We start from the raw sequence: 21,646 nt of genomic DNA on the forward strand, positions 1-21,646 counted from the left end.
TTAAAAATATTCTTCAATACTATGATGTTCTACACAGAAAACATATTCTAATTCTCAGTTATAATAGAAAAAGCATGGCTGTAATTAAATAACTAATTTAATCAATTATTTAATTAAATAATTAATTAAATTATTTAATTAATTATTTAATTAAATAATTAAATATTTAATTTAATTATTTAATGAAATTGTAGAAAATTATTTAATTAAATAATTAAATTAAATATTTAATTATTTAATTAAATAATTTTCTACAATTATTTAGAATAATTTTCTACAATGGAAGAGTTATTTCAGATATTTGCTTTAAAAATTTATCAAGCCAAATGTATTAAAATACTAACTTTTGTATTAAAATACTTATGTGTTAAAATACTAACTTTTCCTCATGTTTTCTAGTAATGGTTTTCATCCTAATAAGAAAAATTTATATTAAGGTACATTTTAACAAGTTGACTTACCAAGAATATAAATTTTAAGCAATAAACCATTCATTCATCCATATTTTCACTAAACATGTTTTAAATCAACCTTGTAAAGAAGTTATAAATCTCTTATAGAGAACTGATAAACCAATTAGCACACAAAAGAGAATACTGTAACTTGGATATACAAGTAATTTTTGGTTCATTTTAAGTCAAGTATTTACATAATTATAATCTAACTCGTCTTCCTTTGCTCTATGGTCAGGAAAAGCAGTGTGTTCTGTATTTCACACCAGAACTTAAAATTCATCAAAATTTGAGTGGGGCAATATATCACATGCACATACATCAGCTTAGGTCCCCAGCTAAAAACTCTACAAAATTTTAATGAGTTGTACAAATAATGAAACATGTAGTAATACAAAATTATAGTAAAGAATAAAAGACCTCTAATAATCTCATTTTACAAATAAGGAAGTTGATACCCTGAGATGTTCATAGATTTACCCAAGTCAAAGAACTCATATATCTAAAACTGTTACTATATGCAGAGCCAAACCTAAAACTCAAATCATGGTACTCAAATTCACATCATCAGCATCTGAGCAGAAGCTCTCAAGAGTTCAGTCTGAAATCCACTAACCTGGTAGTTGAGTGGTTCTCTATAAGGTACCAGGCAGCTGAAAAATTCTCACTTGTAAAATCAGCACTCATTCCATGGAACAGCATTTCTAAGTCCTTCTGAGGAAATTTACTTCTAAGGAGAAAAAGATTTAAAATATATTACAACTGGCACTGCTACCAAAATGTGACAAGAATCATTAAGTGTCTACCTAGTATAATAAATATGAATATAAACAATCACAATTATATGGAATGTTATCAAGAACATCTTTATATAAACTTTATTAATTTCCTATATCACAGCTGATTTTCTATGTAAAAATCATGTACCCCTGTGTATAAAAGATAGGAAAAGAGTTCAAATACAGAAATTACATCAATTGAAGAATATAAGATTTAAGAGTCCTTAAAACATAAAATGAATTCCACTTTCCTGTCTAGAATAACCTTTAAGAAAATCTTGTAATAACAGGTTAAATATTATCTGCATTTCCCTATCTTGCCTAGATTTTTAAGATGACTTCTGGATCAATTCATTTACATATTCATTCAAACACTAATTAAATAGCTATTACAGGTCAGGCTTCATCCTGAGACACCAGCTGTGTCTGAGGGCAAACATATCATAGCCAGACTCTGCCACCCACCTCTGAAGGCTCACAACCTCACAGACAGGCTTTGCTGCCGTCCCACCTCCCGATTTGGAGGATGAAGTCCATGTTCCACGTTAAATATCTTGGGAATCATTTCTGCCATTCTAATCCTCAAACCCAAAGTTTCAGTAGCCTCTAAGGGATTATACTCTCCTGCACACACCATGTTCATGTTTACTCTGTTCCTCTGATTTACTGTCCCATTTAACTGATATGTGTCCCTGAGTCTGATACACTGAAAAAGTCCAACCTGTAAGGTATAAGAATGACACAATATTATCTTATAGCCCAGAATCTTCAGTTTATTCAGTAAGAAAATTACCGCCCCCCTTTAGCTCTAAGATCCATTTGCTTCCTACTGCCTTTCCTCAGTCTCAAATTGTCCTGCTATGTTTTGCACACATCTTATTGTACACATATCCCTGCTGGAACCCCACAACGTTTAGATGCCTGACCACTAGGCACAACTTCTTGGAGTCCATTCTTTTCTATGAGGTTTTCTTTTGGTCACAGGGAACAACTCTCCCAAAAAGCCACCTCTAGCTAAAGCAAGCACTGTCACCAGAGGGCCCAAGGGAAGTCCCACTCAACAGGCCTAATTGGAGAAGGTCACATGTCCTCATTCTACCCCTTCAAAGACTAGCACAGCTCTTCCCAAGGAAACTTTCCACAAGTCCTCCCTGTCAGGACTCTCACCAAAAGGTCAACAGGTCCAAGCGGCAGAAACAGGTCTCAAGGATTTCCTTTGCAAATCTGCCTAGTGAGATACTATACCACATTCCTCTAGAATGGACCATGTGCTATGTGAGAATCTCACTCTACATCCTGTTAAACTAACTTTCTTCCCTATGAAGAATCATTCCTATTTTTTATTAGAGGGGAAAGAAAGGCTTGCTAAAACTGTGGTAACCAAAGACGACCAGTGAGATTTTAGGAGGGCTCATATCACCTCAGTTTAGAAACTGAGACTAAATTTAATCTTATACTTTTCCTTACTAATAGCTTCAAAAGTTCAAACATTACAGTCAGAACCTTCTTGAAGCATGTATGTGGCATTCATTAGCTTGTTGGTCATCTTCTCTAGTTAGTGGTCACAATCTGACTAGTATTCTGCATTTTTACAAGTTTATTTTGGTGTGGATTCTTCATGCTGATTCTGGTAAAAAAAAAAAAAAAATCCTGTCACCTCTAGAGCTCAAGAAACTCATTTCATTTATTTGTATACCATGCCTATAATTTAGACCTTTTGGGGAACATAATGACTGAGTAGAGACTTAGGCTAAGCCACAACATGCTGAGCTCCAGCTAACTAATCCAGAAACCCTTATTTCTGATAGGCTCAGTAGTTCTACCTTAACTGACAGGGAGAGGAGTCCCTCTAGACTACTGCATGAAGGATCAATTGGCTTTATCTAAATATGATCTGTCACCAGTTATAAGAAATAAGTCCATGGCGGCATGCAGACCACATTTGGTCAACCTTGCTTTTATATGCAGATATTCTATATATTCATGGAATCAGAAAGCTAAATAATCCTAACAAACAAAAAAACCCTACAGAATTGCCTGATATTAACTAAATCCCTAATTATAATAGTGACTATGAACTATTTAACTCTAAGAAAGCCTCATCTAACAAGAATCAATTCCAAACTCACATATTAAGGACAGAGCTAAGAAAAAAAGAACAAAATGTGACACAGAGAAGTCAAACTAAGCATCTGCATCCCTCACTCCAGCCCTGAAGAACTTCAGTTTGTTGGGTGTTTCCCTGCCCATCATCAAAGTAGTGGGTAAAGAGGGATTATTTGTTTCAAGAAATTATATCAATGAGGCTGGGTATATTGCTCAGTGGTAGAGTGTTTGCCTAATATGCACAAGGCCCTGAGTTTGATCCCTAGCACTACAAATGAAAAAATAAAATTACTTCCAGAAAAGACATGTAATACATGATATCTATCGAGTAAAGCAAAAAAGTATAAAATGTCTCAAAACTAGAGTAGTTATATGCCATGGTAATATGGCTAAGATCCTACACTCCTCATAAGCCTGACACTTAAACCCTGCTTAACATAGTTAGCTTAAAAATAATTTTTTAATGGGATAAATATGGCATATAAAAAGTTTATATCCTAAACAATAAAATGTTTAAATTGCTGTACTGAAAAATGTAAGTCTATAATACTCCAGATCTTCCCATTCTATACTCAATATTTAAAATTCACCTGATTTAGTAACATTTTACTTATAGTACATTAAATTGTTATTCTTACAAACAAAATCTGTTATAGTGAAAGAGAAAGTTCTAATGTCTAGTGAAGACTCTAGGACAAGAGCTATTAAGAAATACACCTTGTCCTCAGAGAGAGCAAGAATGGGCCTGATCATATTGAGTGGCATTAAGGAGACACCCATGGGCATGGCGAGACCCCCACAGGTTCAGCACTCTCATCTGTTATCATGTTTATGCCATGTCCACTGGAAGGACAAGAATGGGAGGAAAGGAAACGGCAGATCCTGAAACTGAGCTTTGGCATTAAGTTGAACAGTGAGGAGGCCCTGTGCTCCTACCAAAGACCTTTATGCTGAGATCTGAAGCATCAACTCATCTTGTTAGTCTTTTTTGTTGTTGTTGTTTGGGTTTTTTTTCCTTGTTTTTGTTTATTTGTTTGTTTGTTTATTTTGGTGGTCCTGAGGACTAGACCCAGGGGTGCACTACTATTGATCTATGTCCCCAGTCCTTTTTATTTTTACTTTTGAGACAAAGTCTTGCTAAATTTCCCAGGCTGGTCTCAAATTCACAGTCTTCCTGCCTCAGTCTCCCAGGTTGCTGGAATTACAGGCATGCATCACAGCACCTGGCTTACCCCTCACCCCTGCCCCCACCCCCACATACACATAACTCCTTCAGGCTCCCAAATGAGCCAGGCAGAATTTGAAATTACTGGTCTCTTGGTCCAAATGCCCAAACCCTTATAATCACGCCTCAGACTGAATTATTCTTCAGTGATTTTTTTCTGAAGACCTTAAAATTCTTTTACCAAACTTAACTACAACTATTAAAGTTGGAAAAAGTGCTGAGACCTAAATCAGAAATTGGACATACAGGAATAAGACAATTTATATTCAAGACAGTGAAATTCTAACACAGAGATGTCAAGTCATTTTGTCCAAATCATACAATTAAAGTCCAGGACTAATCATGCATAGAAATGCAGACACATCGTTAGTAGTCATTGTTGACCAGTGACCTGACAATCACTCTAGGCCCTTTTCACAAGAAGAATCTCATACAGCCTGGCACTTTACCTTTAATGAGTGAGATCAACTATCCCAAGCCAACCCTGTCACTTTCCTCTTATTCTTTATTGAGTGACCCTGTTTTGACCAGTGCTGTCTAAGGAAAAATCAAATAGAGCCTTTTTGGGAAACATCTCCACACTTTTAAGAAGGAGAACCCAGGGGCTAGAGTTGTGGCTCAGTGGTGGAGTGCTTGCCTAGCATATGTGAGGCACTGGGTTTGATCCTAGCACCACATAAAAATAAAATAAAGGCATTGTGTCTACATAAAACTAAAAAATACATACTTAAAAAAAAAAAAAGGAGGAGAACCCAGAAGAAATGGTATCTTTCTGCCTCTGAGTATCATTGTGTTTAGTTCAAACACTAGGAATTGCTAAAGCCATTTTGCAATTATGAAGGAAATCTATTTTACACTAAGGGCAGCAGAATAGCAGGTTTCTCAAATCTCAGTGACATGAATGAATCACCGCCTCAACTAATCTTGGAGTCTGTCATATGCTTAAATATACTCATATTTTATGCATATACCCAAAAAATGTGAAATAGATGATAAAAAATAGAGAAATGACAATGCCAAGAATCAACAAAGCTGACTGCAAATGTACAGACAACTCTACTCAGTATTTATAATAGGAGGTAGCAGTGATGAGAGTGGCAAGAGGATAGGCTCTGCATTCAATCTCCAAGTTTGCTCCATCTGTCTGCATAACTGTGGGAAAGTTATTTAACTTCTCTTAGGTTCCATTTATTCATAAGGATCATAACACCTTCCTCTTAGGAATGTTTTAAGGATTAAAGTAGATAATGCTCGTGAGAGGTTTAGCAGTCTCTGGCATACAACGAAGGCTCAAAAATGTTATTTGCTGTTACTTTTATTTTTTATACTTGTTAGTTTTTTCATATTTTGCAGATTATTTTTATAAGTATCATTACATTTAATTCTCATCACAAGTGGGTCAAACATTCTCTTATTACAGATGAGTAAACACCCTTAAGAGATTAGATGTCAATAATCAAGATTGGACTCCAGTGCTTCATTGTCAAAGAATCAGAGAATCTTAAGATAGGAAATAAAACCATAACTATAAATTATGAAGATAAATAATCAGGGAAGAGCAGAAGGGAGAATTTTGGTCAAAAACAAAGAAAAATATTAATTATTTAATAACAGCAACAGGAAAGGAAGAAGTATTATGTCAACATCGTTAATGAAGCACAGTTAAAACTGAAATGTATGTTCAGAATAACTGGATTTTGGATACTAGATTTCCAAACAAAATGACAGTTCAGTAAAAGCAAGATATAGTCTTGTACTTTCAAACTACTAGAGTTAGAGACTAAAAGCAACATATATACTCCACTATGAAAATCCATGAAATATTTTCAGTAAGGAATCAAAACACATTTTCAGTGGTGGACAATTCTTGCTACCCTTAAAAAATGTTTTCCATTAGATGGCAGTGTAAACTCAGATTTAAACCTTCTAAAAATGATTAGACCAAGCATGTGTATTGAGGAAATACATATAAAATTAACAGGAATGTGTTTAACATATCAGTATTTGCTTTCCAATATGAGAATAGTCTTCAGTGATAACCAACGTAGCATGCAAAGCAATGACATTTGTTGTAAAAACATTTTAGCCACCCACATACATTGAAGACTGGCTGCAGTTTTGGTATTCTGTTTGCATTGAAGAGAACACATTTCCTTCATGTGGCATATGGAAGATGGAGGGGCAATGGGCTTATGTAGCTCTTTGTGTAAATGTTATGTTTAATTTTTTAGCTTTAAATTTTTAGCAACATTGTTGACATTCTGTTATATTAAAGATCATAAGTTTGCTTTGATTGTTTCTTTTTCTTTTTTCAACCTGATAGTTTCTAGACTAAGGTACCATAACACAACCCACAAATCTATTTTACAAAATTCTAAAAGGTAAATTTATCCAAGGCTTTTCTCTTCTACACTTCTAATAAGGTTTATATTTTGCCATCACCTTCTCTTTCTTTAAATATTGCTTTCTAAATGTAATGGGAAAACTAGTCATGTTTTTTTTTCTTGGAAAGCTAAACTTATTAGAAGAAAATGAGATATGCATTGCCTATAAAACTAGTGTATATGTAAACAGATATTAGTGGTACATCAACTGAATAAACAGCCCTTCCCATACTTGTAATTCACAAAAAAAAAGAGAGATTATATAAAATCAAGGCAAAATTCTATTTTTCTACTCTCACTCCCAAAGATGTACTGTCTCCAAAACATTATTTATAAGTTATTCTCTTGTTAGACAAATAAGTATTGCTTTTAAGAAACAAAACTCAGTGAAGTTTTTCACTTAATATGAACCTGATTTTAATTTCTTTTTTCAGTTTAAATAGTTTGTCTTCATTACAATTGAAGCCATGCAGAGAGCATATATATCTGTGACAATAACCATAATAAATCAGAAATATGGACCTTTTACAAGCAAATCCTAGTCTCAATTCAAAGTGAAGTTAGTTTTTCTGAGCAATTAGTAACACTTTTATAAGTATCATGGCACCATGTGTGCAAAAACATCAGTTAAAAATTTAGGAATATGAAGGACTTTAACAGTCAAAGGTGGCCAATAAATGCCAGTTGTTAAAACTTGTGGCCTGAAAGACGACAGCATGCATGCTGGGTCAGCCAATAAATATTTATTAAACTCTAACTCACACCAAAAAGCAACAAGGAAACTATATTGTATTACTCTCACTTTGCTTTTTCATATTCAGATGAACCAACCACAGCACCACAGGGCTCCTCATTGTTCCACTTTGTGAACTGGGCTGTCAGCTGTAGAGAATTTCCATAAACATTCACATTGCAATTACTAGGAGCTGATTCATCTTCCAAAGACTGCCTCTCCACTTTAATCTGATAATTCATCAAGATCACAGTTGAGTATTTTATAGTAAGCATTTATAATTCTTCAAACCTTCCAAATCAATACCTGTCAACCAGCAAATAATACTAAAACCCTGTTTTCCTTATTCAATGATGTTTAAAGAAAATGGGTCATCTTCAGCCTTTTAATTATAAAAGAAACTCCTCAATGGCATTAGTTAAGAGAAATAAAAGAGAGTAAGAATTCTTTTTTTTCTTTCTTTTTTTTGAGAATAAGGATCCTGATCTGAATGAAACACTCTTCTCTACAGAGACCAAAGCTTTTATCTAAAACATATTAAGTGAGTTAGGAAAATGAAACCCATACCAGCATTTTACAATCTGTCTTTCCCTTCCTTTTCTTTCTTTTTTCCTCTAAAACAAGATTTCTCTCTTCAGGCTGTGGTTATAGCTCAGTGGTAGAGTGTACACTTAGCATGGGCAAGGCCCTGGGTTTGATTCTCATCACGACCAAAAAGAAAAAAAGATTTCTTTTTGAGGTAAGAGTTCAATAAACCAAATGTAGCTTTCTTGTCACTTTCTTTAAAAACTAAAAGAAAGGAAAGCCTGGAAAGCATTTTTCTGACCAAAAACATTCTCTCCTCTTCGTTTCTATACTCTTTCTACTTTCATTTTTTTTGCTTACTGGTACCTCTAGTTTCTCTTTGGGGAGGAAAAAAAAAATTGGCAAAAGATTTTTACACAAAAAGATTACCAGATGTCCTTTCATCCAGGCTCAGGAGTGCCTTCCTAATGTTCTCTCTGACGCTATGGGGGGATCTGTGCCTTTCTCTGTAACTGACAATTTTGCATCTCTGGTAGAGACACAGAGGGTGTAGAGCTCTGACAGTGACAGGAGGGATTCCATCCTCAGAAACAGGGAAGATGAGGATATAACTGGTTACCAGTAGAAGTATCTCATTTTACACCTTTTATTATTCCTCACTGCCTATTACATCTCTCCCAGAACACTCCTTTTAACTTTTTTTTTGCATTTTATTGGTTCTCCCACTAATTAATGATTTAAATAAAAGTTCACTATTCATTTTATGTGAGAGTCGAGATTTTACCTTTTTCAAAAATTATTCTTTAATATTTTACATTATCTAATAATAAAGCAAATGTTACTGAAACTTGAGCAATACCTTAAAATAAACATTTAATATTACCCCCATTTAAGTACTTCTTCAATACGTGTACATTAGATTACTTAAGATTTTAATATAATTCATTACCCTATAATTTTAAGTCATTAAAGAGAGGTTCTTGGGGTGGGCAGTGGTCTACTTGGGAGACTGAGGCAAAAGGATCACTGGAGCCCAGGTATTTGAGGTCAGAGAACAGAGTTAGAACCCCTCTTTTCCTAAGCAATGAAAATGTATGTCCCTAAGAATCATAGTAATAATGAACTGATATTCACCAGCCACCTGCTATGTTCTACATGTTTACCTGCATTTATTCACTGAAGCTCCACACAGTTCTAAGAAACAGGTAAGCCATTGTGCACCTGAGGAAACCGAGGCAAAGAAAAGCTAAATAACTTCCTCAAAGTCATCCTGCTAGTAACTGGTGGAGCCCAGTTTCAAGTCAAGGAAGTTTAGCTCCAGACCAAACTAGACTACCTCTCAGAGAAGAAAGATAAGAAAATTTTAAGCAAGCTCATCATTTGTAGTGCCATAATTCCTTACTGCCATTACCAATCTTGCCAAAGGATTATCTTAAAACATATTAAGAAAGAGTGTCATTAGAGACAGACATAGTCAAAGGGTAAGAGGACATGAGACAATAGAACAAATAAGGTAAGTCTCTATGCCAAAATAAAAGAGGAAGACAACAATTTTATGAGAGTGAACGTCCAACTGAATCCTAATTTTGCTCACTGGCTAAACCTGTAAAATGTGTGCAATGCCTCTGCATTCCTTTGGGCCACACTACAAAAATGCCTTTTAGTCAAGCAAGAGCAGCTAGAAGGGTCCTTCTGCTCCAGACTTCTGCAGCCGTCTTGGAAAGAACCTGCCTGGCTCTCAGAATTGTTGAAGCAGGTGTGCTCAAATACACACCTGGCCAAAAAAAGAAAAAAATGGCTCTTGTCATTCTTCTCTAGACTGTCTAGATCTTTAAATTCTTAATGAATAGGACACTAAAATCCTTAAAACAGCTATAGAATGACCCATACTGCCCAAGTGCTTCAAAGATGTTACCTTGAGGAAGTCCAAGCTCACTAAAAGCTGCCAAGCCCCATGGTTTTTCAACACAATATGTCCCCAAAATAAATGTCCTGCCTCCCTCTCACAGGACAAACCCAATAGTGAAAAAAACAGCTTGTTGTTTAATTACTAATGATATTCTAGTGTAGGCTTAAAGGTTGAATATTTATAGTTTAGTGGAGAATCCTCCCCAATCTTAGAGAAACTTAATGGCTAAAGTATTTATAGAACAAACTTGTTGCCTTCTCTGAGTGTTTATGAAGCAACTCTAAAACATTGTGGTAGGAAATTAAGAAAACAAAATTCCAGAATTGGTTATGAAATATCATGAAAAAGATCATTTACCAGGCATAATTCTGATGACTAAAGTGAGACTTATGAAAGGAATTACAACTGAAATAAAAAAAACATTTGGGAGATAGGGTCGTGGCTCAGTGGTATAGCATTTGCCTAGCATATGTGAGGCACTAGGTTCAATCCTCAGCACCACATTAAAAAAAATTAATAAAATAAAGGTATTGTAGCCATCTACAATTAAAAATTTTTAAAAAACACTTTGGATCTAATTATTCTAAAATATTTCTAGAAACATCAAGTAAATGGACAGATTACAAATTCTATCTTCACGTTAAATAGCATCTAAATATTTAAATTTACCAATTCCAGATAATATATTAATGCTCACATCATTAAAAATATTAGCTAGGAGTTGGGGATATAGTTCAGGGTAGAGCTTGCCTAGGTAGCTTGTTAGCTACATTGATCTAGGCTAGACATCTTGCCTATAATGTGCAAGACCCTGGGTTCAATCCTTAGTACCACAAAAAAAGGTATGTTATTAAAATACTAAGACTTTTGTTTGCACAAAATGCAAATTCAAGAAAAATAAAGAGGTAGGTAGTTTTGTCAAAAGTTTAAACTAACTATAACATTTACCCTAGCAAAGCAGACAAAATTTCAGAAAACAGCACGTCTCCAAACAATTGAGTTGTCTTCGACTATGCTTCCAGACATTTCTAGAATTTGACTCTCCTTAAATAAAAAAAATAAAATAAAAAATAAAAAAACTTTCAGCAAATGAAGAATAAAGAAAACCAAAGACAAGATGATACTCACTTTTCAATTTCAATGCCAAGAGGATTTGCAGGACGGAGGGACAATGGAGGAATTCCTTTATTCCTGTCAGTACGCATATCATAATAATTCATTTCATCGACCCACACAGCAGACTGATCCAAAATGCCTACAAATGTGAGGAACACAGCCTTAATAAAATAAAAACTCCCCCAAGTATTGTATTTTCTAGGTCTTGTTTTATTGCTTTACTTTTTAAAGACCTACTACCAAATGCCTAAAAGATCAAATTTAAAAGATTTGAAAGCCTGATAGCTTGGATTCTTTTTAATGGCTAGTGGATTAATTAAAAATACTAAGAATTTTTAAAAATCAAAAATAACACATTGGTTTATGGGTTCGTTGTATATTTTTCAACAGAGAATATAAATTAAAATTAAGCCTCTGAGAAAAGTGTTCTGCAAAAACAAATGTATTTTACAAATAACAAATGCTACAATTATTTATGCATTGCTAAATATTATTGATTTTATTCAAGAGAATATTTTGGAATCATGTAAACTTTTGGAAAATGGCTGAAAAATACCTGAGACAGAAAACATTCAAATTAAGCATTAATACAATGAAAAGCTTCTTGCTTATAATAATTTCAAAAATTATCACATATATATGCAATTATATTTAATATTTTGAGTTTCTTCTTAGTTCTACAAGCTACCTAAGGACATTTCAATGAAGATGAAATCCAAAATGTTTCTTAAATAGTTCCTAGAAACTCTCAAGAAATCTCTTTCATATTTTCTTCTTTTCTATTAACATGGACGTGGCTCTCTTAAATAGTTATACAAAAACAACATATTCTATGCTTTTTTTTTTTTTTCTATCAGGGATTGAATCCAGGGACACTTAATCACTGAGTCATATTCCAAGCCCTATTTATTTATTAATTTATTTTTTTATAATTTTGAGACAGTGTCTCACTAAATTACTTAGGGGTTTGCTAAGTTGCTGAGGCTGGCTTTGAACTTACAATCCTCCTGCCTCAGCCTCCAGAGCCACTGGGATTACAGGTATAAACCACCATGCTGAGGCTCCATGCTATTTTTCATTCTTTTTATTATTATCAATGTTGCAGTTGTCCTGGGTGATAAAGAACAGTACATTTTTTTTTCTATATTACACTAAAACCAATTAGTCAAATGCAACAAAATATCCAACAATTAAATCAAATACATCCAAAGAACACATGGCTTGTGTAATGGAAATAACTAGGTTATTCTGGAAAAACTAACTGGACATGAACCCTGTGAGCAAGACATAACTCTGAAAATAGCATTTTCCTTAATGTGACTAAACTCTTCAATCATTCATTTCAGCACAGGACTTAGCAGTTACTACTCCAAGGACCCTGGGTTTAACAAGACAGAAGCAAAGAGCTAGGCGCACAGAGCAAGCTGCACCCACCCGTGCAGGAAAGCTGGGAATGCTGGGGAGGCTAGAGAGGCTTTTCTGATAGAGGCTGTTTGAATACCAGGCAAATCGTCACTGCATGACTCTTTGTGAACCTACTAATTCAGCACCCACAGTTCTGCCAGGACACAATGGGGACTCTGTCTGAGATTATGCTTAAGTCCAGTCACTCTGGAGCACAGGTCAATAGACCATTACATCTCCTCTGTGCTAGGTCCTGGGCTGGGCATTCTAGAATAAAATTAGTATTTTTACCTACTGTTTTTTAATCTGCTATATAAACATGCTATAAAATGATGCTGAATTTAGATGGACATCATTACCCTAAGTACATGTATGAAGACATGAATGGTGTGACTCTACTTTGTGTACAACCAGTGATATGAAAAATTGTGCTCTACAAGTGTGATATGAATTGTAATGCATTCTGCTGTCATATATAACAAATTTAAAAAAAATATTAAGTTCCTCCAAAAAACTGTGAAACAGGTTCCTACTTTAATTTCACACTTTTAAAGATGTTAAATAAGTACCTAAAAATAGAACTATATTTTATATGACATATGTATGTACATGTGCATATGTAAATATATATGGATTCAACTTTGAAAATTTCTTTAAATTCCTAAAAGGAATTTTTATTTATAAAAGGGATTTAGATTTTATATATATATATATATATATATATATATATATATATATATGAAAAGAATTTGCAGAGAATAATACTGAAGGAAAGGTTTTACGATTTAAGATAGAAAACAAAAATAATTTGCAAAAATATTTACTTTTCTACAGAGGGAACTACTACATGGTTTTAATTATGCCTTACTTTATATAAATATTTAGGTATTAGTGCAAGACATTAACAGTGTTACAAAAAGGAATATGAAATTACTCTTATTTTAGTAGGGGAGATAGATTTGCACATAAGTAATTATGAGAACAATCATTTAACATTACTAATTTTCTGTGTAAGGAACTACACTAAGCACTTTAGATTTATTTTCTAACTCACCCAATGCTATGAGGTAGGTAATATTATCATTATACTTTTACCCACAAAGAAACTAGGCACTGAAGTCAGCTAGTAGCTAGTAGTAATAATAACCCATTAGAATTCAAGTCTGTATCCTTAGACTAAGTTCTTAACCACCGCTAATGTGTGGAAGCAAGAGATGAGTGTGTTAAAAGAATTATGTGAACTGCTATGAGATACAAAGAAGAATAATTATTATTAATTTGGAGGACTAAAAACTGATCCAAATCAGGAAAGATTTCTTCTGGGACTGGAAGGTAGGGAAAATGAAGGGAAAGGAAATATTACTTAGAAAATATTATGCTTACCTGGCTAAATGAGAAGCAATTTTACCTTGAATCTTAACAGTTTAAAAGCAATATCATTGTATTCACAATCTAAGAACCAAAACTGGTATGACAAAATGTAAAATGAACAGATTTTGTTAATAACTTAGAATAATATTTCTCCCATGAGCATCTGCCTTAGGTTTTACTGACTTTTAGCTCAGGAAATGGGCAATTTTTTCCAAAAATTATACTTTTTACCAAGATCCCATTCCTGTCAAAATTAACATATACTGAATTGAAGTTGATGAGATATGAAAGCAGGTAAATTTTAAACTAATCTATCATTTAAATTTTAACAGAGAAACTAATTTTTATTTTCTCCTTTAGAATAAAATCACTAAGAGTTTTACCTATTTTTTCAGGTTTTAATAGCTTGAAAGAAACTGTTGAGGTTCCTTTGCCACCCGATTTGGTTGTGACAATAATGTCCCCTTTATCGTTTTTGGCTTGTCCCACTCGACATACTATTTTACTCGCAGACATCCATTCGGCCGTCAAAAGGCAATTATGCCCACAAATTGTCAATCCTGAAAATAAAGGAATAAACAGAACAATGATAAGACTTTAAACATGTCTTACATGAAAAAAAAAAGAAATAGCCTTTCCTTGTTCAATAGCTATTTTTATTACTAAACATACTTGATGTTATTTGTAAGTTTACTGCTGTATACGCTGATTTTTTTCCACTCTGTTTTTTCTCTAGAATTTAAGACTTCTTTTAGACTATATTTCAGTTTCTTGCATAATCAAAGGAATTAATAAATAATGGACCATAATTACGTCCAGGCATTCCAGACTACTTAGACTATGAGAATTTTAAATTATTTTCAGAAATGTTAAAAAAGAAAATTATTTCTAGTACTAGAAGTTTAATTATTGATATACGCTTTTCAAGCATATTAATAAATTTGTAGATCATTCCCTAAAACATTCTATATTAACCCATCTTCCTGAAAAGAATCAGTAAGGGCTTTTTCTAGTGTTCAATTATGCCTAGTGTTACAGAATAAACTAATCTGAGTAGTTTATTAAAGAATAAAATATTACAGAATACCTTATTTATTTTAAAGATATCCCAGAGTGTGATAAACCTAGTGAAATGTTTCAGGCTTTACTTAATTACTCTATCATTTCTTATATCTGCCTATTAGTTCCTACACTGGTAGTTTATGCTGCCTTAGTATTTTCCTAATAAAACTCTAACTACATTACTCTTCCAATAAACCAACATCTGCAAAACGTCAACTCACCTCCTTCACTGACAGGATATAAATTAAATATTTAGCAATAACCAAACAATACTGTCTATTGGAAGACTGTAGTGAGTAAGGCAGAACACCAATCCTGGCTAGTCAGTCTTCTCATAACTTACTTTCTTTACATTTTTCATTTCCACAATGAGAGGAGGTAATAAATATTTATGGAAAAAATAAACCAGAATGTATGTGGCATAAATGCTGCAATTTCACACTTTTTTTTCTTCATTATTTAACTTTATATATTGCTAAGCAGGCAAATTTGGCAATTGCTATGTTTATTTTTGGGGTCCCCCCCCCATCAGACACCAGGGAAACCTCAACCAATGGCAAATTTGGTTTTAAAAACAAAGGGAGAGATTCAAGTCATCTTTTCTTATAACTTAAATGACTATTTAGCAAGAAGGTTATATTAACCATAAAGAAATTCTAAAAGATACATTTTTAAGACATTTATATTGTTTGAAGTAATGAATTTTGTGTATTTCCCTACAATATTTATTGCATTATTTATTCATTTATAGAGAAATTTATTTTCCTAATGATATTCAAAGGTTTCTTTAGGACTAAATTTTCTGAAGATATTTTTTAATGTACTCAAAATTCAAAGCTTTTTTTTTCAAAATGAGAATATCCTTGATATCATTCCTGATAATCAATTTTTTTTTTTTTTTTTTTTTGCACTAGGGATTGAACTCAGGAACACTCAAACACTGAGCAACATTCCCAGCCCTATTTTGTATTTTATTTAGAGACAGGGTCTCACTGAGTTGCTTAGCACTTCACTGTTGCTGAGGCTGCCTTTGAACTCACGATCCTCCTGTCTCAGCCTCTGGAGCAACTGCAATTCACAGGCATGCGCCACCCCGCCAGTTCTAATAATAAATTTTTGTTACGAAAAGTTTAAATGATTTAAAAAATTGAAAACTTCTCCAAAACCGACTTCCCAAAATAAATAGACTGTACACTTGCTCTGGTAATTTTATACATGTGTAAATCAGTCTATATGTTTTTGAAAACGAGCAGAAAATGTTTTCATTTATAATGTACTTACAAATGTGGTAGATATTTTGATATTTCAATATAACTTCAAGTCAATACATACCTTAATGTTTTTAAATTTTATAATATCAAAAAGATTCATATGATCTTAAACAGTAACTTTTCAGAAAAGAAAATAACAATAAATGTCAGAGCAAGATGCTAAAACATAAACAGTATTTTTATTTTTTAAAAAAGGTCATTCCTGATATAAGTTCACTGCTAGAGAACTATCCCATGATTAAAACTGAGCAAAGCAGCAAATTTCAGATATCCTATACACATAAAAGTCTTAAAAATCATTTACATGAGCAACCATGAAGAACAAGGTGGCACAAAACTATCTGTAGAATAACAGCTTATTCACCTGCTCAAAGCTGTTTTCAAGGTTCCTCTGATTTAATATCTGACTTATATTTTTACCCCCAAAATTAATAACCAAAGAATTTACACATAGATTCCAACAGATCATTCTGAATATCATGTAATAAAAAATGATTACAAGATCTACAAGCTTCATTTCTTAAGCATATTTTTGCTAACCTACAAAAAGCTAAAAAATCTGCTCCATGATATAAAATAGCATTTTAAAAAAAGAAACTTGTAGAATTCCAAGTAAAGTACTTTTATAATGTTTTACTTGGCTAGTGTAGAAATCATCTGAGTTAAAAACACTTAAATTTAGCAGGTTAAGTTGGTTTTTTAAAAAAATATGGTTTCTTGGCAATACATGAAGCAGGATGAAAGCTGAACTAGCAAGGTTTATGAAAGTAATATACACTTGGTCAAATAAGAATAGCATTGCCTGAAGCTAAATCAAGATTAAAATTTACATAGGCTTGTAACTATCATGTTTTGGCATTCACAAAAGAGTGCCAGTTAAAATTTTAGACATAACCTCCACCTATATGGTATATTTCCATGCATTCTGGGTTTTTTTTCTATTTGAGCAAAGAAATATCTGAATTCAGCTATGTCCAAAAAAAAAAAAAAAAGCCATTGAATTAGACTATCTTTTTAAGAAAAATTTAAAGTGATCTTTAATAAAGAATCAAAAACTATAATTACAGAAAATAATATAAAATGAAATAAAATGTATTTAAATAACATTAGCAAAAGGAATTAACTGGTAAGTATAAAACTCAATTGTTATTTTACAGTGCTGAGCTCTGATTCTCTTTCTTTTCAAAGAGTTTTCCAGATGACCAAAAACCAATCCATTAACCAGAAGTTACAATGCAAGAAAGTTAAGTTCCAATTCAATCTCCAGGACTTTATCAGTAGTTCCCTCATTGGTTAAGAACTTAGTCCAGAGAATGCTTAAGTTTAGAATAATTTTTTATGTGGCAAGTCAGCATGTATATTCAGTAGCACATACTGGGGTTTTTTTCCTTCTTCATTCTGAAATGCATCTCTATACCTTCATCTGGAATTCAGACAAATAAATGTTAACTGGACATAAAATCATATATAAAATTCGCTGTCTACCCTGGCTACTGCTGATACCCATTTATATTTTTTTTAAATGATGGTTTGCCTCCATTCTTTAGCAATTTAAGCATAAAAGATGAAGTCAAAGCAACAAGCAAAATCTCATCTGTGGAAAACAAGTTTTGAAAGCCAATATAGATAAGCTTTGATAAAATAATGGTATTCACAGAAAAATCAGACAACCAAATATTCTTTAATTTTTATTTAGATCATTCTACAGAAATCAAATGATGTTTTCCTGTCACCTTCACTATTTTAAAATAACACATCTTGCTTTAATAATACAACATAAAAATCCATCTACCATGGTATAGCATAGAATCTTTGCCCTTACCGATAAGGTCAGTGGGGCCAGTCCCCAGGTTTTCTCCTCTAATGGTGACCTTTGTCCATGGTATTCCTTCATTTGGAGAGATGCCTGTCACCAGAGGGGGTTGTCGAGATCGAGACATTATGTTTTGTACAACTAATTGGTGACCCAGTTACAGAAGTGATCTATTAAAAGAAAAAAACGATTGTGTCAACTGAAATATGCATTGAGTAAAAACCTAAGAATCCTACACATTCAGTATAAAAAGCAGTCTAAAAACATGTAGTTTTGAATTTTTCAGCCTATCAGTTCATATCTAATGAACATTAAGGTTTCTAAGGAATCTAGTTAATACAGCAAGATATATCAGAAAATTAGCCCTTAGTTTAGTTCTAAGCATTTTAAACATAATGGCAGGCAGAATCTGAATGTCACTATTTAGTTCTATGCCCCTGAATTCCAAATATATATAGTAGAAATTATTCTGGGTTCCATACTCTGTTCTCAAGGTTGTTTAAGAAAGATATTCTGATTAATTATAATCATAAAAATTGGGGCTGGGGTTGTGGCTCAGAGGTAGAGTGCTTGCCTACCATGCGTGAGGCACTGGGTTCAATCCTCAGCACCACATAAAAATAAAAAAATAAAGATACTGTTTCCACTAAAAAATAAATATTTTTTTAAATAATCATAAAAATTAAAATACACTTATATTCCCATAAGTCTATTGAATTTAACTTTGTGTTATATGCAGTAGAATAACACTTTTATAATGTGCTGAAATTTATATATTGATATTTTTACAAAACCTATAGTGTAGATGTATAGGCAGAAGTACAAATTTGCTAAATATAGCCAGAGTTGGTAAAAGTGCAGTTTGTAGGGTCAAACAGTCTATTCCAATCCTAATTTACTAATTCTGTTCTAAACCTCTGGGGGTTTGTGAGCAAAATAAAGCTAATAATTGAATCTGTTTCATAAACACATTGTAAAGATTAGATAGAATCATCAGTGAGAACTCCCTTGTTATATGTACTATGAAGTCAGACGTTTTGGCCCTTGTCTTCATCCTGCACAATCAGACAAGAGAATTAGAAGTTTAATTTCTAAAGAAAACAAGTAAGAAGACCAGGGCTGAGGGACCACCAGCATAAGAGGAGTGTGAAAGGGGTGGCAAAAGCTAAAACCAGGAATTAGTGTGAATTTGTGCAAGCAACCTGAAGGACTCCTCAGGACACACCACTACCAACAGGTATGTAAGCCCTCCACACCCAGCTCCACCCTGTCCAGGAAACAGACCCCCTAGGAAAAAAAGACCCAAAGATTCTGACACATAAGAAAGGATCTCTTGCCCTCATACTCCTAAGGGAAAAGCTGTTTATGGGCAACCTCTGCCCACATACATACTAAATCAAATCAGCTGTCAACAGTATCATTATAAAATATGAAAGGACAACCAAAGACAAGATAGAAATATATTTAAAGTAGAGATGGAAGAAAAACAAAAACAAGATCTAGAAGAAACAGATACTACAGGTATTTATTATATGGGCTGTACTGTCATCCCCTACCCATCACCAAAATTCATCATGTTAAAATCCTAACTCCCCCCCTATATCTCAGAATATGACTATATTTGGAGATAGGTCCTTTAAAGAGGTAATAAAGGTGAAAAAAGGTCATTAGGGTGAACACTAATCCAATTGACTGGTATCCTTATAAGAAATGCACAGAGGAAAGATAAGCAAAGAGGGAAGAGATGCACAGAAGGAAGATCATATGAGGACACAGGGAAAAGATGGCCATCTACAAGCCAAGGAAAGAGGCCTTAGGAGTCACAACCCTTCCCATACCTTGATATTGAACTCTAGTCTTCAGAAATGTGAGAAAATACATTTACTTATACTAGCTCCAGCTAGCCTATGGTCCATTGGTAAGGCAGCCCTAGTTAAACTAATACAGCAGGTAAAAGAAAGTGGGGTGGGGAGACAACAGAAGTATTATAGAATTTGATCAAAAATTAACATCTGCTGAGAGAAAATTTTTTGATATCATGAAAAAGAAACGATACAAAAATAAGTGTTCTTTTAAACCTTCAAAAAATTCAAAAGAAACAAGGTTTATAGAGCGCTAGTATTGAAGGAATTGATCATTGGTTTAACCAAAGTCCACAATCGGCAGATATGTGTTTGGGAACAGGAGAGAGTTGTAAAAAGGGAAAGGAAGTGATCATATTTTATATACTATAATAGGAGATTGATAGCTTAATGTCTAAAATTAACTATCAGGAAATGGCAGATTAGACCAAAAAATACATAGAAATTAGGAGATGAATGCCAGAAGAGAGCTAAATGAGTTTGGATTACATTATATAATCAGGTGTTTGGCTTTCGTCCCTATTTCTAGGAAACAGATTTTAAATCCTTGGAGTTTTCAAGTAATTGGGAGTGGCTTTGTAATTCATGAGTCCCTCAGACTGTCATACCTGTATTTATACCAGTAAGATTTGATTCTGTCCCTGCCAGAATGACTATGTGCTTAGAAAGCTGGGATTTTGAACAAAGTAAAAGCACCCGACTTCCTCTGGAGAAATGGCTTAGGATAAAAAGTAACCATCATGCCCATTTCTTTAGCTCAAACAAAACAACAGCATTACCAGTCATTCAGAAAAAAACAATGAGACAATTCCAGGTTCGCTTGAGTCCTGTCCTATCCCATAGCAGCCCCCCAAATCAAATAGAATTTTTCTATCAGAATCCAAAGCCAACGATTCCGGATGGGGTTGTAGTTCAGTGATAGAGCAATGATAGTGGAATGTGATGATCATTATTATCCGAAGTACAGGAATGAAGACACGAATTGGTGTGAATATATTATGTATACAACCAGAGATATAAAAAATTGTGCTCTATATGTGTAATAAGAATTACAATGTAATGCATTCTGCTGTCACATATTTAAAAAAAAAACAACCCATAATATTTTGAGTTAAGCTTACATGTTACCTTCTGTGAGAGAGACCCTTCTAGACTCCTTTCATGGTACTGCTACATAATTATAATAGTTACTAGGTTAAATCTGAGATGATGTATTTGTATATTTTTGACAACACAAAATGTTTAATCGATTCTATATTTCCAGTATCTGTCATGGAGTTCCTGATATAAAATAAATATGCTCTACGTCAAGAAAAAAGTCAAAATTTTCTAAACATTTTATACTATCAAAGGAATGCTGGAATAAGGAACAGAAGTAACAATACAGGATAAGAAAGGGGAGAGAGGAATTAGGAAAAATATTAGAAGTGAGATACATTTTTTTAAAAAAGTCATGAGTAAAACATACAAATATTGTAGCATTAAAATGAATAAAATATTCAGGATTAAATTTTACAGAAGAGATACAAATCACTGTTGAAAGAAACTAAAGACCTAATAAATGAAAAGGCATAGATAGGAAAATTTAATATAGTTATTTTATGTCTCCTGTGGAGAAATGTTTGTTTGATCCT

The 21,646-nt window shown here is 33.3% G+C and overlaps 1 protein-coding gene across 2 annotated transcripts in view; it reads right to left on the reverse strand.

The window, feature by feature from the left end:
• Positions 1–21,646, reverse strand: part of Exoc2 (exocyst complex component 2) — a 190,584-nt gene that overhangs the window by 127,158 nt on the left and 41,780 nt on the right. For both annotated transcript variants that reach the window (XM_040282200.2, XM_005335159.5), the window contains exons 2-5: positions 18,160–18,320; positions 14,388–14,564; positions 11,242–11,368; positions 1,069–1,182 (exon numbers count right to left, since the gene is read on the reverse strand). In XM_040282200.2, the coding sequence (XP_040138134.1) occupies positions 1,069–1,182; positions 11,242–11,368; positions 14,388–14,564; positions 18,160–18,277 (536 nt within the window). In that variant the 5' untranslated portion in view covers positions 18,278–18,320. The remainder of the gene's footprint in view (positions 1–1,068; positions 1,183–11,241; positions 11,369–14,387; positions 14,565–18,159; positions 18,321–21,646) is intronic.

The sequence above is a fragment of the Ictidomys tridecemlineatus genome, chromosome 8 (genome assembly GCF_052094955.1).
Source record: "Ictidomys tridecemlineatus isolate mIctTri1 chromosome 8, mIctTri1.hap1, whole genome shotgun sequence".
Classification (NCBI taxonomy): domain Eukaryota; kingdom Metazoa; phylum Chordata; class Mammalia; order Rodentia; family Sciuridae; genus Ictidomys; species Ictidomys tridecemlineatus.